At 40.6% G+C, this 19,711-nt stretch overlaps 2 protein-coding genes across 2 annotated transcripts in view; one reads left to right on the forward strand and one right to left on the reverse strand.

The window, feature by feature from the left end:
* Positions 1-19,711, forward strand: part of LOC134747320 (RNA-binding protein 28) — a 384,741-nt gene that overhangs the window by 231,035 nt on the left and 133,995 nt on the right. The window lies entirely within an intron of this gene.
* On the reverse strand, positions 16,031-17,968 carry LOC134747173 (uncharacterized). Its single transcript, XM_063681753.1, has one exon. It carries the CDS (start codon positions 17,966-17,968, stop codon positions 16,031-16,033), a length of 1,938 nt encoding a protein of 645 aa, XP_063537823.1.

Consider the following 19,711-nt stretch of genomic DNA (forward strand, 5'->3'; position numbering starts at 1 on the left):
GCCCTATGGTATCGTCCGAGCCAGCCAATCGTATCCGCTTCGAGCTCGCGAAAAAATCACACAGATTAATAATTATAATACTTTACCGAAGCATTGCATTGCGGTCCCATGCACTGGAAAATAAATTTAACAGAGTAAGTATTAACCAATTTCTAATAAAGTACAGGATTACAACAAATCAAAACCTGTTTTCTATGTATTTCTATGAAAAAATATTCGTAGTTAGCGACACAAAGTTACCTACTAAAGAAATAGATAGAAATCAGTAGTGTCGCAGCGACACGTCGTCTGCTGCTGCTGTCTGCAGTAAAGTTTAACTTGTACCTTAAGGGACAACGATCCATGCTCCATTTATTAGATGAGGTAAGTAATCAGTGATAAAAGTTAAAAACTAAATAAATAAAAACAAAAAAAATATATCTAAAAACTCACCTCTATTACACAATCTTTTGATAGACACTAAAGGAAGCAAATACATAGTTTTCATTTAATCAATCAATCATTAATAATTATGATTAATTATTATGTAATTTGCAAAAATACAGTAACAAAAGGTGATATAACTTTTCAGGTAGGTATAATGTATATGTGTGTGTGTGTGTGAATTGTTTTAATAATTAATTTAAAATTGTCCTAGTTTTTCAGGGTTCGGTATTTATTTTGGAAAATCTTGATATGATGGCTCCTTTTGCACACTTGAATTGGATTATCTTTACGTTAAAGCGTCGTTCTTGAGCCGTGGTTAGAATAGTTCTACTTACTGTTGCCCCACACATAGTTGGTCCAATACACTAAAATATATGGTATAAATTGTTATTATTTTTATCTTAAAACACAGTTCAATGGCACGCCCTAAAAATCTTATTAAGTATATAAGTATTATTGGTTAAGGATAAAAAAAAATATTGTAATATATAATTAATTAATTTACTTGAGCTGTACAGCTTTTATTATTCTTATCCATCGGCATTATCTGTAAAAATGTAATGGATAAAAGACAATATAAGAATAAGACAATATTTACCAACATTTAATTGTACTAAGCTAATTTCTGTCAAGCAGATATTTACGTTTGCGAGCGATCAACGAATTTTAATAATTAAGGAAAAATGAAAACATTCACAGCTTCGGCCAAGCAAGACCAGAACTTGCGACATTTCGGTACACCGTTGCGTGTCCCTAATACGTGTAAACAAAGAACAAGTAAGATAACGATTCGGTGTCCTGCCGTTTGACCAAAAGTCATTTGGCAAAATTACACTTGACAAACAACGTTTTGAAAAAATATGTTTCGCCAATTGATCATTTTACTACTAGTCATTTTACAAATGACTCACTTTTCCAAATGATCAACAGTTAAATTTACATTTTATAAATAATTATTTGACTAAATGAACATTTAGCAACTGAGTTATCAGAAAAAACTACTATTGGTCTAAAAACGTTTGGTACAATGTATTATTTGACAAGTGGTTCGTTTATTAATAAATCCTATAATAGATATGGTCTGGGTCAAATAAATAGACATTATTTCGAAAATAATTATTTATTAAGAAAGCGTTTTTTTATTAAGATTAATACTATAATCATTTATAATTTTAAATTACTAGAAATCGCTTTTAATATTTAAATTTGCTTCTGAATAATTGTCTTTCAACATTAATATTCTATCAATCCGTTCATCCTTGGAGACGTTTTTTTTTTTTTTTGGAGGAGCACCTGTCATTTTTTGTTCAATTTCAATCTCGTTGCTTATAGTTTCTTTTATTAGTTCTTTAATTAAAAAATACACCCCCGGATGATGTTTGTCAATAATTTGATTAATTTTATGATGCCACGCTTCGGCAGAGTTCGAAGTTCTAGGTATTTTCATGCTATTCATTTCATTACAACTCCAAAATCCTGGACTATATTTGGCTGGCCCATTACTAGTCCCACTCACATAGTTTTCTTTAAACCAATACGCAATTGTTTTGCTATCTTCGTCAGTCAGGGATTCAAAATGTTTTTCAAAATATTGCGGAATCTCCGTCTCCTTCAGATAGCTAAGCGCCAGTAGACATTTGATATCCTTGTTGAAATCTCCATCTTGTGCATACTTTTTTGCGAAGCCACTACTCTGGACTTTTCTGAAAGGAGTATATGTATTATTAGTTATGTGTATGTATTAGTTAATATATTACATCTAGCCACAATGGAAAAAACCTAGGCATACTATGCGTCACGTAAAAAGGCAATTAGAGTAAACATGGAAAAAACCGTTAGGTACGACGACGAGCGAAGCGAGGAGGAGTGTTAGGTTGAACTGCGAACTTACGCGCGAGCCGAGCGAGCGAAGCGAGCGTGCCGCGGCAGCGGCCGGCGAAGCGCCAGAAACGACTATTTTTTGCTGATACCTATCTAATCTTGTAACTTACCTGTAAATAATCTGCCCCAAATGAAAGTTGCAACCATGCACAATTAGTTCTTCAAAATTTGATCGCAAACTTGAGATGGCGGCTTTTTCAAAATCTAAGATGCATACTTTTGGCTTGATGACAATGTTGTTTTCTCCTCCATATTCCATTAGCATTTCAAACATCATGTCATATGTTCTTTTATCTTTGTGAGAATGACTATTTGTCAATAATTTTTTGGTGAAACATTAGTGAACCTAACGATTCGCACACATCTGGTAAGCTTGGTAGCTCAGTTGGTTATGAGCGATCGTATCCGGGTGTTCCGAAAGGTCGTGAGTCTTGCCGGAAGCGGTGAATTATTCAATTTTTTTCGTTAATTAACCTATTTATTATTATTTTAGCCTATGAGTGTGTCCCAATGCTGGGTAAAGGCCTCCCCTCTCCCTTTCCAATCCTCCCTGTGTTGAGCAAGATCCCGCCAATCCCGCTGGAACGCATCCAAGTCGTCCCGCCATCTCTTTCTCGGTTTTAAACCTAATTATACAGTTAAATATTCCTTACAAGTGATTATTTTAGGGTTATTATTTTTGACAAAAATGTCCAGGTCCCTTACAGATTATTATCTTAATCCGTATGTGTATTTTGTTATTTCCTCTGTTTTATTTACCTGTCTTTACAATAACAAATATCCTAGGTACATACGTTTTCTGTGCATAAATCTGAACACTGCAAAAGATAAAACGTGCGACAAGATAGCAAAGTTGGTTCTTAATCTTCCCTCTTCACTAAAAGTCTGTGAGATCAGGATAAAATATATCCAGTCCAATTTGATTAAGAATGTACGCAGTCTCGTGACTTATGGTTAGTATCTAGTATGAATGAAATGGAGAGCAGATAAGGGTTAGGTACACTCTTCTTACTAAAATTGAGTACAGTAATTGAATAAAAATATGCTAATGTCGGCTGTACACACTCGTCGAGAGACCCCGAGACCGGCCGAGAACGAGTGTGTACATACTGTTCCCTTCTCGTCTCGCTCTTTCCTCCCCTCGTCTCGCGGTTCTCCGATTGGATCGGAGCGGTACCGAGACCGGGACTCTCTCGACGAACCGGGACCGACATTTACGCACCCGTCACAGGTAAATACAGGTGATTACCGTAAAGTGTGCTTTGCTCTAAAATTCGACAATATAAATATTAAAATTATAATATTGTGTTAGGTATGTTGATACCTTATGCTGATTTAAAGCAGTCCTCGCTACTATCAGCTCACACAGTTAATAAATGTCGTTGTGGTATAGTTTTCTAATATAAAAACTGTTGGAGTACAAAGATAGCCATATTTTACGGTAAATGATATTAGACTAGTAGAGCGTCCGCTAGCGTGGGCAGGTACAGTCAACCACTTTGATTGCTATACTAGGGCTCGTCGCTTTAAAACTACCTAACATGATATACATCACTCAATAAGCACTGTCGTAGAATATAAACATATTGATTCATTATAACATGGTTCTACTGTGGCTTATAAATAAAATTGGTGCCCGCTAGGGGTCGCCCGTAGAGGCCGCTTGACTTGACATGAATCGACTTGACCTGGCAGCGACAAAGTGTAGCAGCGCTACTATTAATGACATATTTTCACATTTGTTATATTTTTTTAGATTCCCTTAAATGGACTCAAGTAGTACTTACACGCGTAATACAAACGCCCTAAACACAGTAAATAAACATTACAAAATTACTATTGTGATTTTTAATTCTATTTAAAATTATATATTTTTTATTTTAAAATGTGTTTTTGGTATAATTACTCCCCTTACCCTTACCCCCCTTACCCTTTTACCCCCTGGGGTTCAAGGGTGGGGGTCTGTTTAACATATGAATATCGTAAAACAATGTAATATATTGTGGTGTTCATTTGTTTCACCCCTATTTGAATATTCAATTCTTGTAGCGTTTAGTGTATAGGTATAAACATTAAACACTTACATGGATCCCGGCGAACTGGAATAAAATAACGTTTCAAAAAATATTCGACTAAAAAACAGTAAATGTCTTTACCGTCAGTTTAGTTCTCCAATAGAAAGCTAATGACGAGTTAACTTTTAAAATTTTGAAATGTATTTAAATGAAAAGCATACCAACGCCATCGAGGACAATATTGCCGGCCACATCTTTACGTCTTCTGTAACAAATTACGGATTATCTTTATTAAGAAGTTAAGAAGCCTATTAAAAAAAACTTCCGTGAGACACACACATAATATATTAAACTGGTAAAGATTACTCGACTTGTTTCGGTCCGTAACGAAGAGCAAGACAATGGAAACTGTAAAATACATTTTCAAATAAAAACAAAAATATCGATTACAGCCCATAAGTTAACATAATTAATGTCATTACCGAGTCTAATGCGATGATATTACTTATGTGTACAAAACAAAACGCGAGAGTTTAAAGTGTTATATAGCCCACAAGTTAGCCCAAATTACTTATATTGGCCAGGATATGGACCGTGATTATCTTTTGTATTGTTAGTGTTAAAATTTACCTAGTGGAAGATACAAATCCAAGTCGCTGTAAGATACAGATTCAAATGGCGAGCGGTGTCAAACTGAAACGGACACAGGTAAATAGTTACAACTTAGTGTTACAAATTGATCATCAGGGTAGTTAATCAATTTACGGCTAGTAGTTAAATTAATCCGTATATTAATTTCAAAATTCATATACAGGATGGCTAAATAATAAGTGCATTCCCATGAAATAAAACTATGAAAACGGATTATATCGCGTATATTGAATTTATAATACATCCCGACGTTTCGAACTCTTTACAGCGTTCGTGGTCAACGGGTGACTGAGGAAAAATTACAAAATGCAAAAATACCCACATACTAAAATAATGAACAATCATAGACTACAAACTTTAAGGCTGGTTGTACATGCAAAATCGGTTCATAAGGCTAGTTATACACTATAATTATTTTTCAAGTAAAGATATATATGTAATTTGAAATGTGTTGATTATTTTTATATTGTATTATTTTACTTTAATTTAATTAATGATTATTCAAATGAATTGATTATATTATGTAAATCCAATGACGTGTAATATGAAATATTATTATAAATAAATGAGTATGAGTATATACGCGATAAAAAACTATGCCGGCTCCAACCCTACACCACGGACCCGAGAAGATTTCATTCCCTCCTAAATTGTAGGAGGGTATCCCAATATGGGACCGGCAACAAACTCGGCGGGACACATCTTTTCAAAACATCAGAATGTCCAGCATCATCCAACACTACGGTCTCACAGTCTATGTCTCGCTTGCTCCTTTATCAGGTGGACTACAGGATCCCAAGCTGGTGGTAGAGAAAAGCCATCTTCCCTATTAAAGTTTGGATATTTCTTAATCTCAATGGCCTCGCGCAGCATTCTGGGTATGTAACGCTTCTCCTTGGCAAGAACCAGAGGCTTATCAAACTTGATTGAGTGATTGGCTTTATCCATGACATGCTCACAGACAGCAGACCTAGGTCGACGGTGCTTGACATCAGCTATGTGTTCCTTCACCCGAGTGGAAATGCTCCGTTTCGTCTGCCCGACATATGATAGGCCACACTCACAGTCCAGCCTGTACACTCCTGCAGTCTGTAGAGGGGTATTGCATTTTACAATATAAAAATAATCAACACATTTCAAATTACATATATATCTTTACTTGAAAAATAATTATAGTGTATAACTAGCCTTATGAACCGATTTTGCATGTACAACCAGCCTTAAAGTTTGTAGTCTATGATTGTTCATTATTTTAGTATGTGGGTATTTTTGCATTTTGTAATTTTTCCTCAGTCACCCGTTGACCACGAACGCTGTAAAGAGTTCGAAACGTCGGGATGTATTATAAATTCAATATACGCGATATAATCCGTATAATTCATAGTTTTATTTCATGAGTAACTATCGCGGTAACCGAAGACAATATTAAGTGCATTCCCGTTCCCAGGGAGGTTTTGGGATTATGCTGAGCAACTTTTACTATGGGACCAACCACGAAATCGCGAAAAAAAATCGTGCACGCATCGGACTCCAGAGCTCCATTACGAAAGCAAAAAAATTGCTAGGATGGAAAGCACTACAGCATAAAGGACGACTCACGTTAGACCGGGCCGTGTCCGGGCCGGAGCTTCCGGCGCTTACTTTTCTATGACATGACAGGTGATCACGTGGTGCTTTCCATTGAAAACGAAGCTCCGGAAGCTCCGGCCCGGACACGGCCCGGTCTAACGTGAGTCATCCTTAATGCCACTTATAGTGCTCACGACACTCAGACATTAGGACTCTACCTAGAAAAAGAAAATTTACCTATTGGAAGATACAAATACAAGTCGCTGGAAGATACAGATCCAAATGGCAAGCGGTGTCAAATTGAAACGGACACAGGTAAATAGTTATAACTTAGTGTTACAAATTGATCATCAGGGTAGTTAATCAATTTACGGCTAGTAGTTAAATTAATCCGTATATTAATTTCAAAATTCATATACAGGATGGCTTAATAATAAGTGCATTCCCGTTCCCAGGGAGGTTTTGGGATTATGCTGAGCAACTTTTACTATGGAACCAACCACGAAATCGCGGAAAAATCGTGCACGCATCGGACTCCAGAGCTCCATTACGAAAGCAAAAAAATTGCTAGGATGGAAAGCACTACAGCATAAAGGACGACTCACGTTAGACCGGGCCGTGTCCGGGCCGGAGCTTCCGGCGCTTATTTTTCTATGACATGACAGGTGATCACGTGATGCTTTCCATTGAAAACGAAGCTCCGGAAGCTCCGGCCCGGACACGGCCCGGTCTAACGTGAGTCATCCTTAATGCCACTTATAGTGCTCACGACACTCAGACATTAGGACTCTACCTAGAAAAAGAAAATTTACCTATTGGAAGATACAAATACAAGTCGCTGGAAGATACAGATCCAAATGGCAAGCGGTGTCAAATTGAAACGGACACAGGTAAATAGTTATAACTTAGTGTTACAAATTTATCATCAGGGTAGTTAATCAATTTACGGCTAGTAGTTAAATTAATCCGTATATTAATTTCAAAATTCTGTGGGTGGCTAAAAAATGTGCATTCCCGTTGCCAGGGAGGTTTTGGGATTATACTGAGCAACTTTTACTATGGGACCAACCATCATCATCATTGGCCTTTGCGTCTATTGCAGACGATTTATGGTGTAACACCGGAGAGACACCGTTTTTGGTGGCCGATGCGAGACCGACATGGTCTACCACAGGCCTGACAAGAGAGATTTGCTGAAAACGGTACTGAGACGCCTTGTCGTCGTTTTTTCCTCTTGTCAGCGAGTGCGGCGCGGCGAACCAGGTCTCATCGCAAAACTTGCGACCTTCCACAACATGTTTGCGCCATTCCGTCCGCTGTTCTGCGAGCCTCTCCCAGTCTCGGTGGTCTATATGGAAGGCAATCATGTCCCTCTTTGCGCAATCTTTAAAGCGAAGCGAACCAACCACGAAATCGAGAAATCAATCGCCATTAATTTTAGATTAAGTCAGGTCCCCACAGAAAACCAGCGCTACGGTTTGCCGCGGCATTATCCTGTTTAGCGTCCAAATGTCTTTTTTTGTCTGGATGCCTTCTTTTTTATGTACTATGTTGTGGCGTTAAATAAATGTATTTTCTTTCTTTCTTCTTTCAAAAATAAGCACTTAACATGTCTTAGAACTTAATTTTCATCACACTCGCTCAGTAAATGTGGAATTGCACGCAGGCTTAGCGGGAACCATAGAAAAAGTGTTTATTTTTATGAAGTTTCTAGTATTATAATTAACAGTTTTTTGCCTTTATACTTCATTTTTGTATCGCAAGTGTGATGAAAAACATTGTGTGTAACTCGGGGCGTTAATATTGCAAACTCGAGTCTATAAATAGTCTATATATAGAGATCCAATACCAGAGTGCTTCTGATTGATAAAACAATACAAATCGTTTATACATTAATATTTATTTGATCGCCGGTGCTGGCCATTGACACTTCTACGCATTTACTTTTTTCTTTATCTTCGGAAGTGCACTGAAAAAGAAAACACAACTTTCAAAATATAATTGGTGCTAGCTGTTGCCCGCGACTTAGCTCGGGCGGTTTTTAGAACTATTTCTTATATTTCATATATATTTCAACTATTTTTATTTTATTTGAAAGATGTTTTAAATGTAATCTCGTTAGAAAGTTAATATACTATTATTATTCTCTCTATTTATTCATTTTCTTACGTTAGGTTTTTTATAATATGCATATAAAAGTAAAATATAAAAACACTTACAAAACAATACGAAATACATATAAACAAATTATAAAAAACCTAACCTAGGGTGCCGCCAGCATCGGGGCAGGGCCTAAGCTGCCGGTGGTCAGGGCCGCAGAGAGAGGAACCATTATTATTATTATTATTTGTATCTCCTTGTGGATTTCACGGGCCTATAAATCCCGGTCTTTTGATAAGCTTGCGTGGGGATATTGATTCAACACGTAGAGGCCCCTCGGAGAGCTTTATACGACAAGTAGTACAAGCTGTAATGTACATATATATTTTACCTGTGTGAAAATTGTATACATGTGATAAATAAACTAAACTAAACTAAACATGATAAGGGATAATACTCTCCTTAAAAAAATGGTTGTCTGTAAAGTCGGTTTACGGACGGTAATTTTGCGTGATAACGTCATAATCATAAACATTGATGAAAAGCCATAACGTTACCATGGAGATCTGTCCACCACGTTACCATGGAGATCTGTCCACAACGTGACACTTTTTCGTGCATGCTACCGGTGTTCATCGATTTATAAGACGTTGTCACGTCAAAAACCAACATACGTACTACCGGTCACGCAAACGGCCAAGTGCGAGTCGGACTCGCGCACGAAGGGTTCCGTACCGTTACGCTCAAAAAGGCAAAAAAATCATGTTTGTTGTATGGGAGCCCCACTTAAATATTTATTTTATTCTGATTTTACAAGCTTTTTATTAACTTCCAATGTACCTATGTAAGTAAGTGTACCTATGTAAGTATGTATGTAATATGTAACTATGTTTGTAAGGGTCAAATCTTGCAAGTTAAATTTGACCCACTTCCCGGTTTCCGATGAAGTTGAAAATTTGTATGCATATGTAAGTATGGTGACAATGCATTATTATGGTACCATCGAGCTGATCTGATGATGGAGACAGGAGGTGGCCATAGGAACTCTGTGATAAAACAACGCAAGCTAATTGTGTTTGGGGTTTTTAGAATTGTCTCGATGAGTATTAGTTGCTTGTAGAAAGTAAGTACAGTCAGCGATAAAAGCTTGTACCAAAAACGAAATTTTTGCCAACAACTTATTAGTATTTGTTGTTGGCGGCAATAGAAATACATCATCTGTAAAAAAAAATAGCTGTCTAGCTATCACGGTTCATGAGATACAGCCTGGTAACAGACGGACAGACGGACAGACGGACAGACGGACAGACAGACAGACAGACAGCGGAGTTTTAGTAATAGGGTTTTACCCTTTGGGTGCGGAACCCAAAAAACATGTTTTCAACTTCACTAGTTACCTGTAACTGAAAATTTTAACTCTAGGGGAGAGCAGGATAAATCGGCGTACCTACTTTTAAGGATTATTATGTGACGTTCTCAATAAAAAAGGTAGGTACCACATTGTCGCTTGCCATATAATTGCTCTGACAGGTTATTCGTAAAAAATTAAAAGCAACGTCTTATAGTAAGCGACAAAGTGGTACCTTTTGATTGAGAACGTCACATATTTGTAAGTTTAACGACAAAGAACGTACCCGAGTATAACATTTTACCCTGCCACCTGCCAATCCTGCCATACACTGAAAGAAATAAGCTTCTTGTTAAACATTTCTTTTATGTTATGATACAAGCTTTAATCACCGACAGTACTTTCTTTCAACAGTCATCTGGGCCGTTCCATTTAAAGTTAACTACACTATTTTGTTAATTTGGAAACGTTGTAATTGTCGTGGAATTATTAAAGTTAAGTTTGTCAAAATTTACCATTACTACGCATTCTAGCCCGTTGCACTGTAATGTAAGTAAAAAATTAAATTGTGCAATATTATTACGTCCCGAGTTACACACAATGTTTTTCATCACACTTGCGATATTTGCGATACAAAAATGAAGTATAAAGACAAAAAACTTTTAATTATAATACTAGAAACTTCATAACTCCCTAGAGAAAACGCTTTTTCTATAGTTCCCGCTAAGCCTGCGTGCAATTCCACATTTACTGAGCGAGTGTGACGAAATTTTTTTTAATCCTGGGTTCCTGGGCTCATAAATCGGGGACGTCATAGACGCAGCGTTTACGCCGTAAAATGTATGACACCAATATGGCTACCATCAGTTTGGCACTGACATAAACGCTAGCGTGAACGTAACATACTTTCTATGCATCTCGCTCATACTGACTTATTAGTGTGAGCGAGATAATCCTCGTGGTTAGTATCCCTACTTTATTTATTTTAATGTGTTAGTTTTTTTTTTTTTTTTATTTATTATAAACTGATCGGTGATTGGCCCTAGTCACACCTGATGGAAAGTGAAGACAACGCCTAAGATGGAGCTCACCGGTTCAGTAACAGCCTATTCACTCTTGTTTTAAAGAGACCGAGGTCATATTGATCATATAGTTAGTTAGTTATACTGGGCATTTTCCCCAAATCGACAACCATTGTGCCTATTTTTGTGCGAGTGTGTAGGGTGTGTGTGGGTTTCTCATCAGGTCCATATTCATTTATTATCTTATCATTCAAACAAACATCAAACATTTATTCAGCAAATCGGCCACAGGAGCACTTTTACATGTCAATTTTTACAAACAATAAAATTAACCCAAAATTAAAAAAAAACAATTACATAATTATAAATGTCAAATTACACAAAAAAACTAATAAAAAATATACAAACAACAGAAGTACTAAAATTGTTCAGAGATGTAAAAGTCTCTAGGTGTCAGAGATAAAATGTATATAATAATAAAAAAGATCATCAAATTATCCAGAGATGTAAAGGGTCTCCAAGACTTGAATTGTTATATAATTAATAAAAAGACAAGATACTAAATCAGACACCGAATGAAATGAAGTGCCTCACGTTAATGCCACTCAAAAGTAAAGTTACATAGGTAAAATGAAGCCCGTGTAAACTTAAACAGACCGGTCTCCACAAACAGCACCCGTTCACGAGTATGACGCGTATCTCACTCAGCCATCGTCTCCCTCAACCTTCATTAGGGAAAGTGGCGACCCGATCAACGACGCCACCGTAAGCAAAGACTTTTAAGCGAGCATGACATGTTCAAGCTGCCGTGCTTTATTAATATATAAATAAATATTTATAAATTCAATATACGCGATATAATCCGTTTCCATAGTTTAATTTCATAATATATATAAAGTAAATTAATTCAGTGAGATACAACATTTGTGCTCGTATGTTACATTAAAGATTATTATTATTATTATTCTCTTTATTTATTCTTTTTCTTATGTTAGGTTTTTTATAATATGCATATAAAAGTAAAATATAAAAACACTTACAAAACAATACAAAATACATATAAACAAATTATAAAAAACCTAACCTAGGGTGCCGCCAGCAGCGGGGCAGGGCCCAAGCTGCCGGTGGTCAGGGCCGCAGAGAGAGGAACCGGCGGACTATCCGCGCCGTGTCCAAGATCACCGCCTTCTGCATCTGACCCTTGATCCAACCACCTAGCGAGAGTCTCTCAAGGTGTTGGTCGAGACTCTTCGCTATGAGACCGTTCGCTGAAACGACTATCGGGACAATGATCGTCGAATCAACATCCCACATGGCGGTTATCTCGTGAGCCAAGTCTAGGTACTTACTGGACTTGTCCTTCTCGGCTTTCACGAGATTCTCATCATGGGGGATGGTGATGTCAACGAGCACGGCCCGGCGCTGCGATCGATCTATTATCACAATGTCAGGCTTATTGGCTACAATAGTCCTGTCAGTGATGATAGATCGATCCCAATAGAGCGTGGCACGACCATTCTCGAGAACTGGCACAGGTAAATACTTGTAGTACGGTACTTCGCAGTCCACAAGGCCGTATAGAAGAGCAAGCTGCTGGTGAATAATCCTGGCTACGAGATTATGTCTGTGCAAGTACTCGCCGTTAGCAAGATGAGAACAACCGGAAATGATATGCCTGAGTGACTCTCCGGGACGGCGGCATGCCCGACAAATGTCGACCGTACCGTCCTTCAGGATATATTTCCGATAGTTGTTCGTCATCATAACTTCGTCCGCAATTGCACAGGCAAAACCCTCGGTTTCTCCGAAGAGGTCCCCGAATCGTAACCAGTTCACCGACGCGAGCAGGTCTACATCGGGTCCCGTGAGGGCCTTGTAGAACCGCCCGTGTAGCACCTTACTCTCCCATACCGCCATGCGGCCCGCAGCACTTTGTACCACAGGTTTGCGCCAGTTCTCGTTTGCCAAGGAGAGCGGCGTGAAGTGCCCGTCCACTGCCACCACATCACGATGCATCCCACACTCGTTGTTAAGGAAATAATTCCTGAGATTGCACACCTCGCGGTTGTGGAGATCTTTGGCGTTAAGGAAGCCTCGACCTCCACACTTCCGTGAGATGTACAATCTCATAACTGACGAGCGTAGGTGTAGCATACGGTGTGTGGTGAGTAGTAGACGGACCCTCCGATCCAGGGCGTCCAGCTCGGTCTGAGTCCACCTTAGTATGCCAAAGGAGTATATGAGTATGGGCATTACCCAGGCGTTGAAGGCGCGCACTTTATTGCCTCCTGATAAAAGACTGTTAAGGACTTTTGTGAGCCGACTGAAAAAGCGCTCCTTCACCGACCGTCTAATACCCTCGCCCTCAATACCCAACGACTGTGACATACCAAGGTATTTATAGGTTTCTGATTCAGAGATAGATCTGAAAGACATTGTCTCAGAAAGTTGTAAATTTGTTGAATTTACAACCTCCCCCAGCTGTACATGCATAACCGCACACTTATCGACACCAAACTCCATTCTGATGGCGGTACTGAAAACTTCTGTGGTTTTCAATAGCACCATCAAGTCTTGGTTATTTGGCGCAAATAGCTTGAGGTCATCCATGTACAGAAGGTGAGAAATGACTTCACCCTCTCTCCGAAGCTGGCAACCTAACCCTGAATCCTTCAGCAGGGTGCTGAGGGGATTCAGAGCTAGGCAGAACCACAGGGGACTCAGACTGTCACCCTGAAATATTCCTCGCTCGATCCTTATAAAGTCCTGCGGGCCAGGGCGGTCATCTCCACCTCCTGGTTGACGAAGGACTGTGATCCACTGCCTCATACACGCACTTAGGAAGGATATTAAAGCTGCATCAAGTTTATACAGCTCCAATACCCTTCTCAGCCATGAGTGAGGCACCGAATCATAGGCCTTCTTATAGTCAATCCAGGCGGCCGAGAGGGCCCCCTTGTTCCGTCGAACTTGCTGGCATATGGTCATGTCTATGAGGAGGAGCTCTTTAGTACCACGGGACCCAACCCTACATCCATTTTGAGCGGAGGCCAAAATATTGTTAGCGACAATGTGCGCGTTAATTTTTGCTCTCAAAATGGATGTAAGGAGCTTGTAAAGTGTAGGCAAGCACGTGATGGGTCTGTAGTTCTTTGCTTCCGTGGTACTACCGGACTTGTGGAGCAGGAAGGTTACACCAGTTGTTAGGGAAGGTGGGAGGGAACCGAGCTCTAGGGCTTGTTGGAACTGCGTTGCCAACCGTGCGTGCGAGCATCGAAACCATTTTAGCCAGAAGTTGTGCAATCCGTCCGGTCCAGGACTTTTCCAGTTCTGGGTCGTACGGATGGCACAACTTACGTCATCAGGGCTGATGGTGATAGCCCCCATAGGTTCGATGTTCTCGCACTCACGTTCGACAACGTCTATCCAACCGCCCTCCGTGTGTTCCACAGGCACTGACCAGATGCTACGCCAGAAATCAGTCATGGCAGTAGCATCCGGTAGCCGCACGTCGGACACACGAGAGTCGGCTTCCTCCCACCTTCGGTACACCTTCCTTTGGTCACTTTGAAAAAGACGATTCTGCTGGAATCGATCCACACGCTTTCTGTAGCTTGCCATGCAGGGACACCTCCGGCGGTCCTAGGTGCACGTTCAGCGTCCGGAAACTTGACTCGAGCAACACGGCACGCCGCGATGGCTCCGCAGTACATGATCGAGTGCGTATCATCTAAATCTTTACTAGTCCGTAAATGTGGCTCTAGTAAAGCGTTTAGGGCTCCCACTAGCGCTAGATTGCGTCTATTTATAGGCAGACGTGGTAATCGTGGCCTAGAGTTGGTTGTGGCGCGATACTGCGTAATCGCCTCTTCCAAAGCCCTCCTCAGTTGCTCATTGGCAGATGTACTCACGCTCTGACTCGCAAAATCCCCCTCGTCGGTACTAAAATCAACCCGCGGCGCCCCCGGTGCCAGGTCGGGTGCGGGCACCGGATCCGGCGACGTGGCGGGCAGATCTCGCACCGAGGCGGAGGCTGCGCGAGCAGAGAGAGCCTCCAGGCGAAGCCGATCAAGTGTCGCATCATCCAAACGCTTTAGCCGCTGAATGACGCGCACCTGATCCGATAATCGTTGCTCCGACACGGTGATGGTGGGTTCAAGAACCTGAAACAGTGGCAGTATTCTTGAACGATACGCGGATAGCTGTGTTCCCCCCTCTGTAGCCCCATAATAGGCGCGCATGACATTCTCATTAATGGATTGAGACCATCTCATGCGACGCACTATACCACCGGCAGCGGGAGCCGTGGGCGGGGCAGGATGTCCCGCAGGCCCCAAGCGTGCCGGCAGCGGTGGCCGCCCTCGTCGCGCAGGTGGTCGTGGCGGCGGCGGCGGCGGCGGCCCGCTCTCGTCACTGGACCCGTCTGTGTCAGGCGCCGTTGCAAACTCGTCGCCTGACGACGATGTGGACGAGGAACTGGACGAGGCGGGCGGGGGTGGTGGTCGTGCGCTTGATGTTACCGCTTTAGTTCGACTCCTTGTTATCATTTCTAATAATTTTGTAGTTTTGCCGGTGAAGTATGACAAATGTCAACACGGTTGTAATGCGACTGCGACCCATGGTCGCGGTGTCTACAATGAAAAATATCTTTCTATCTTGTTTACCCATCTGTCAAGGCTTTTCTGCAGTTCGTCTGTACTTTTGCTCATGAGTGCTATGTCGTCAGCATAGAGCATACACCATGGGACCGGCTCCTGTATGTCTTGAGTTATGTATTCCATTGCAAGATTAAATAAAAGCGGACTTAGAGCTGATCCCTGGTGCACCCCGACATTGACAGAGAATGGGTCACTTACTCCAGCTGGGCTTCTGACGCGTGTCTTCGTGTTTCTGTACATATCTTGGATAATCGATATATAGCCTTCTGGGATAAATCGGGCTCTCATGGATTGCCAGACTAGTTTTCTTGGGACACGATCGAAAGCCTTCTCGAGGTCTATAAAGAGGAGAAAGAGGTTTTACTTATTTGCTCGATGTTTTTCCATTGACATTCTGAGTATATGGATAGCATCGGTGGTCGATTTTCCAGATGTGAAGCCGAATTGATTTTCTGATGTGCTAGTAAGGGCTTTCAGACGGGAGGCAACAATTCTTTCCCAGATTTTTAGGGTGTGTGACGTAAGTTTTATCCCCCTATAGTTATTACATTCGGATATATCACCTTTATTTTTATATATTGGACACAGTATGCTGTTACGCCACGAGTCTGGAATTTCACCTTCAGTTAAAATTCTGTTGAAAAGCAGCGTTAACCAAGGTAATGCGGAGTTGCTCATCATTTTCCAGATGTCCGCTGGTATCTGGTCTGGTCCAGTAGCTTTGTGATATTTCATACTTAAGAGAGCTTTTTTGGTTTCTTCAGGGGATATACAATCTATAGGTCCAGCAAGGGAAGGCATATATGGTAAGTCTTCGCTTGGGAATTCCTCGTTCATTAAATGGTCATAGTATTCCTTCCATCTTTTGCTTATTTCCTTATGGGATGTGAGCAGCTTGCCGTGATTATCTTTTATATATTTGTTGGATTTCACATCGAGAGTTGCTCGGTGCCTCTGCGTGGCTATTTTGTATATATCCCTCTCATTTTCAGCTTTCTCAAGTCTCTGGTAGAAGTTTTCGTTTGAAGCCGCCCTAGTCTGTGCCACCGCAGCTTTCACAATCTTTTTAAGACTTTTGTAGTCAGCATGGTCTTCATTCAAGTCTGTTTGTTGCCACTTCTTAAAGGCTTCTCTCTTAGCATGGATGAGTTGCTTAATATTGTCATTCCACCAAGATGTATCGTTTTTCGCCCGTATGTTTCCCCGTGATACTCCTAGGTTAAGCCTGGCTGTCTTCTGACAAAATTCTTCAAAGTCTGACCACATTTGGTTTGCAGATTTTGTCATTTTAATGTCGTTATCTAGATACGCAAGAATATTATCGAAGAATTTTGTTTTCTTTGGGCCGTGTAGCTCTTTCCACTTGATGCGTTCACTGCGGTCAACGTAGATTTGAAGAGGTCTGGGTAACTTCATGATTGATACAAGTAGCCTATGTTGTGATGTGAGCGCATTTCCAGGGATGACTTTACAATCTTTGTAATGTTTGATCATGTTGTTATTTGTCAATATGTAGTCGATCTGTGTGCTGTGTTGTGCACATTTATAGGTAATGAGATGTTCTGTCTTCTTTTTAAAGCAGGTGTTGACAATCTTTAAACTATATTTAATTGCAAAGTTCATTATAGTAATACCTTGTTGGTTTGCAGATCCATATCCATAACCTCCGTGGGCGGCGTCGTAATGTTGTGAAATTTCCCCGACGTGTCCGTTTAGGTCTCCTGCTATATGGGTGTATTCGTTGGGTGGAATGTCTTGCATGATCTCATCAAAGTCCTCCCAAAAATTCAGTTTTTCTTGATTTGGACAGCCTACTTGAGGTGCGTAGGCAGAGATAATATTAAGCGGCTGTTGGTTGTCCAGTGCAAGTTTTATCATAATAAGCCTGTCACTCTTTCTCTCGATTTTGATAATTCGCTGCTTTAGGTGCGGGTTCAAGATTATGCCTACTTCGTTTCTTTGAGTACTGGTGCCATGGTATATAAGTTGGTAGTCATTCCCAATGTCCCTAGACTTCGACCCCTTCCACTTAGTTTCTTGGACGCAGCATACATCAATGTGTCGAGCTTTAAGAATTTCGCTGATTTCGTAGCTGCGCCCGGTCATCGTGCCGAGATTCCATGTTGCAAGTCTAAGCTGTGTTATATTTGTTTGCGAACGTGAGTTTTTGTCCTTGCCGTCGCTTTGGGGGTACGCCCTAGCATGATTATTCTCCAGGTGAGTCGCATAATTCGCATTATCGTCGCTTACGGGGGACGCCCTAGCATTAGACTTGCACTTTCTTTTCCTTTGGTTCATGTTGTACGAGAAGTGTTGTTTTGGCTATATGGTTTTACGGCCGGTTGCCACCTGACGCCAAGGCTTTCATTTATTCCTAAATGTGGGCGCCGCCGTTGACCTTCTTGGTTCATCCGCCGCCGTCCCTACTGTGAGCTCCAGCCCAAACTCACAGCACTGTCCAGACCTCTACACCCAAATACGTCGAGTAAGCTCGGGGACAGGGGTTTGGTAACGGAGTTTCCATCTCCGGCCTGTTGGTCCGCGGGAGCTATTTTATTTCGCCCCTACCCTCCATATCTGGCGAGCAATTCCCCTATCCGCCACCTGGGGACGCGTTCTCTAGGGGTGAGGCTCCCCCGAGAAGTAATTTTATGTACAAATTTGGTTAAAACAGAATAAGGCATAAACACAATATACTATTATTAAAATTAAGTATAAACTGAGTCAATTAAAACTAATAAAATAAAAAAATAAATAAAACTTATGTCCCTCCCCTAAATCTGTCCCCTGCGGAACGGTGCCCATAAGGCTGGCTACATTCCCACGCTGAATATCTATGCCTATTCTTTGGCCTAGGAATGAGCCAGCCCCAGGGTCACTCGTAGTTTCAATCAGTCCTTTTTTAGGCCCTGAAAAAGATTATGAGCACCACGACTCCACGGCCCCAGGGTCTCTACCGCGAACGCCGCAAACATGTGGTTGCTTGTAAGACCAGTATATTTGCGGCGCTTTAGGGTTTCAGCCGCTTTATGTATATACGTTTTTTTTTTTAAAGTACATATAACCAAGATAAAAATGTAATTCTTTAAGACAAACAGAATATAAATAAAATAATAAAAAAACATACATACTAATTTCACATCGCCCTGAAATAAGAATAATACTCGTATGTACACGCTATAAAGAGGTACTCTCTATGGATATGTGTAGGCATACAAAAATCTTTTTGAAGCACTTAATTAATATCCATCCATATTCGTATCCATATTAATAAAGATATTGTGAAGACTTGGCGCCTATTTAACCATGCTGACAATTGACTATGACGATTTCCTGACCTTTCCGATTCGACGGTACCTAGCGTCAATATTTTCTAGCAATGTACGATGACCAGTACGGCTACCACTAGTTTGACACTGACACTAGGGTGACTGTCGCTAGCGTGAGCGTATCTTACTTTCTATGCATCTCGCTCGTACTGGCATATTGGTATAGACGTAGTGTATAATTGTTTTCTATCGTATTTTCTTGGAAACGTTCGTATTTGTCATGCTACTTTAGTCAACCTCAGTACTTTTTGTACCGAGACTGACTGAAATAGCAAGACACTTTCATACGTTTCCCTGAAAATACGATGGAAAATATTTATGCACTACATGTCAGTTTGACACTGATAAGGCAGTCGTAGTAAGGCTAAAGTAGCGACATCTACAGTCAGACTGGCAATTGTAGAAAACGTACAAAACGGTAACCATAGAACGGTATGTTATCGTGACATCAATGGTTATTTTGACGGTGAAATATTGTCACCGTGGAGAAACAAGGGCGACCACCTACCTTGGACAGACAGTTACGTCCGTTACACTGCAATCGAAATCAACGTTTAGTAAGTATTATTGTTAATAGGTTAAGACCATAATTCATGATCAATCTGTGATTAGTGTGGGATTCCGTAGTAGCCACAAGTAGGTTCTAGGTACCAAATATACCACCCAACACCCAACTATCCATAATCGCCCAACTATCGTCCCAATTTAACTT

This window comes from Cydia strobilella, chromosome 14 (genome assembly GCF_947568885.1).
Source record: "Cydia strobilella chromosome 14, ilCydStro3.1, whole genome shotgun sequence".
In the NCBI taxonomy this organism is placed as follows: domain Eukaryota; kingdom Metazoa; phylum Arthropoda; class Insecta; order Lepidoptera; family Tortricidae; genus Cydia; species Cydia strobilella.

Excerpts from the sequence above, each read along its gene's own strand:
- LOC134747173 (XM_063681753.1), bottom strand. The coding sequence starts at position 17,968 with ATGAACCAAAGGAAAAGAAAGTGCAAGTCTAATGCTAGGGCGTCCCCC.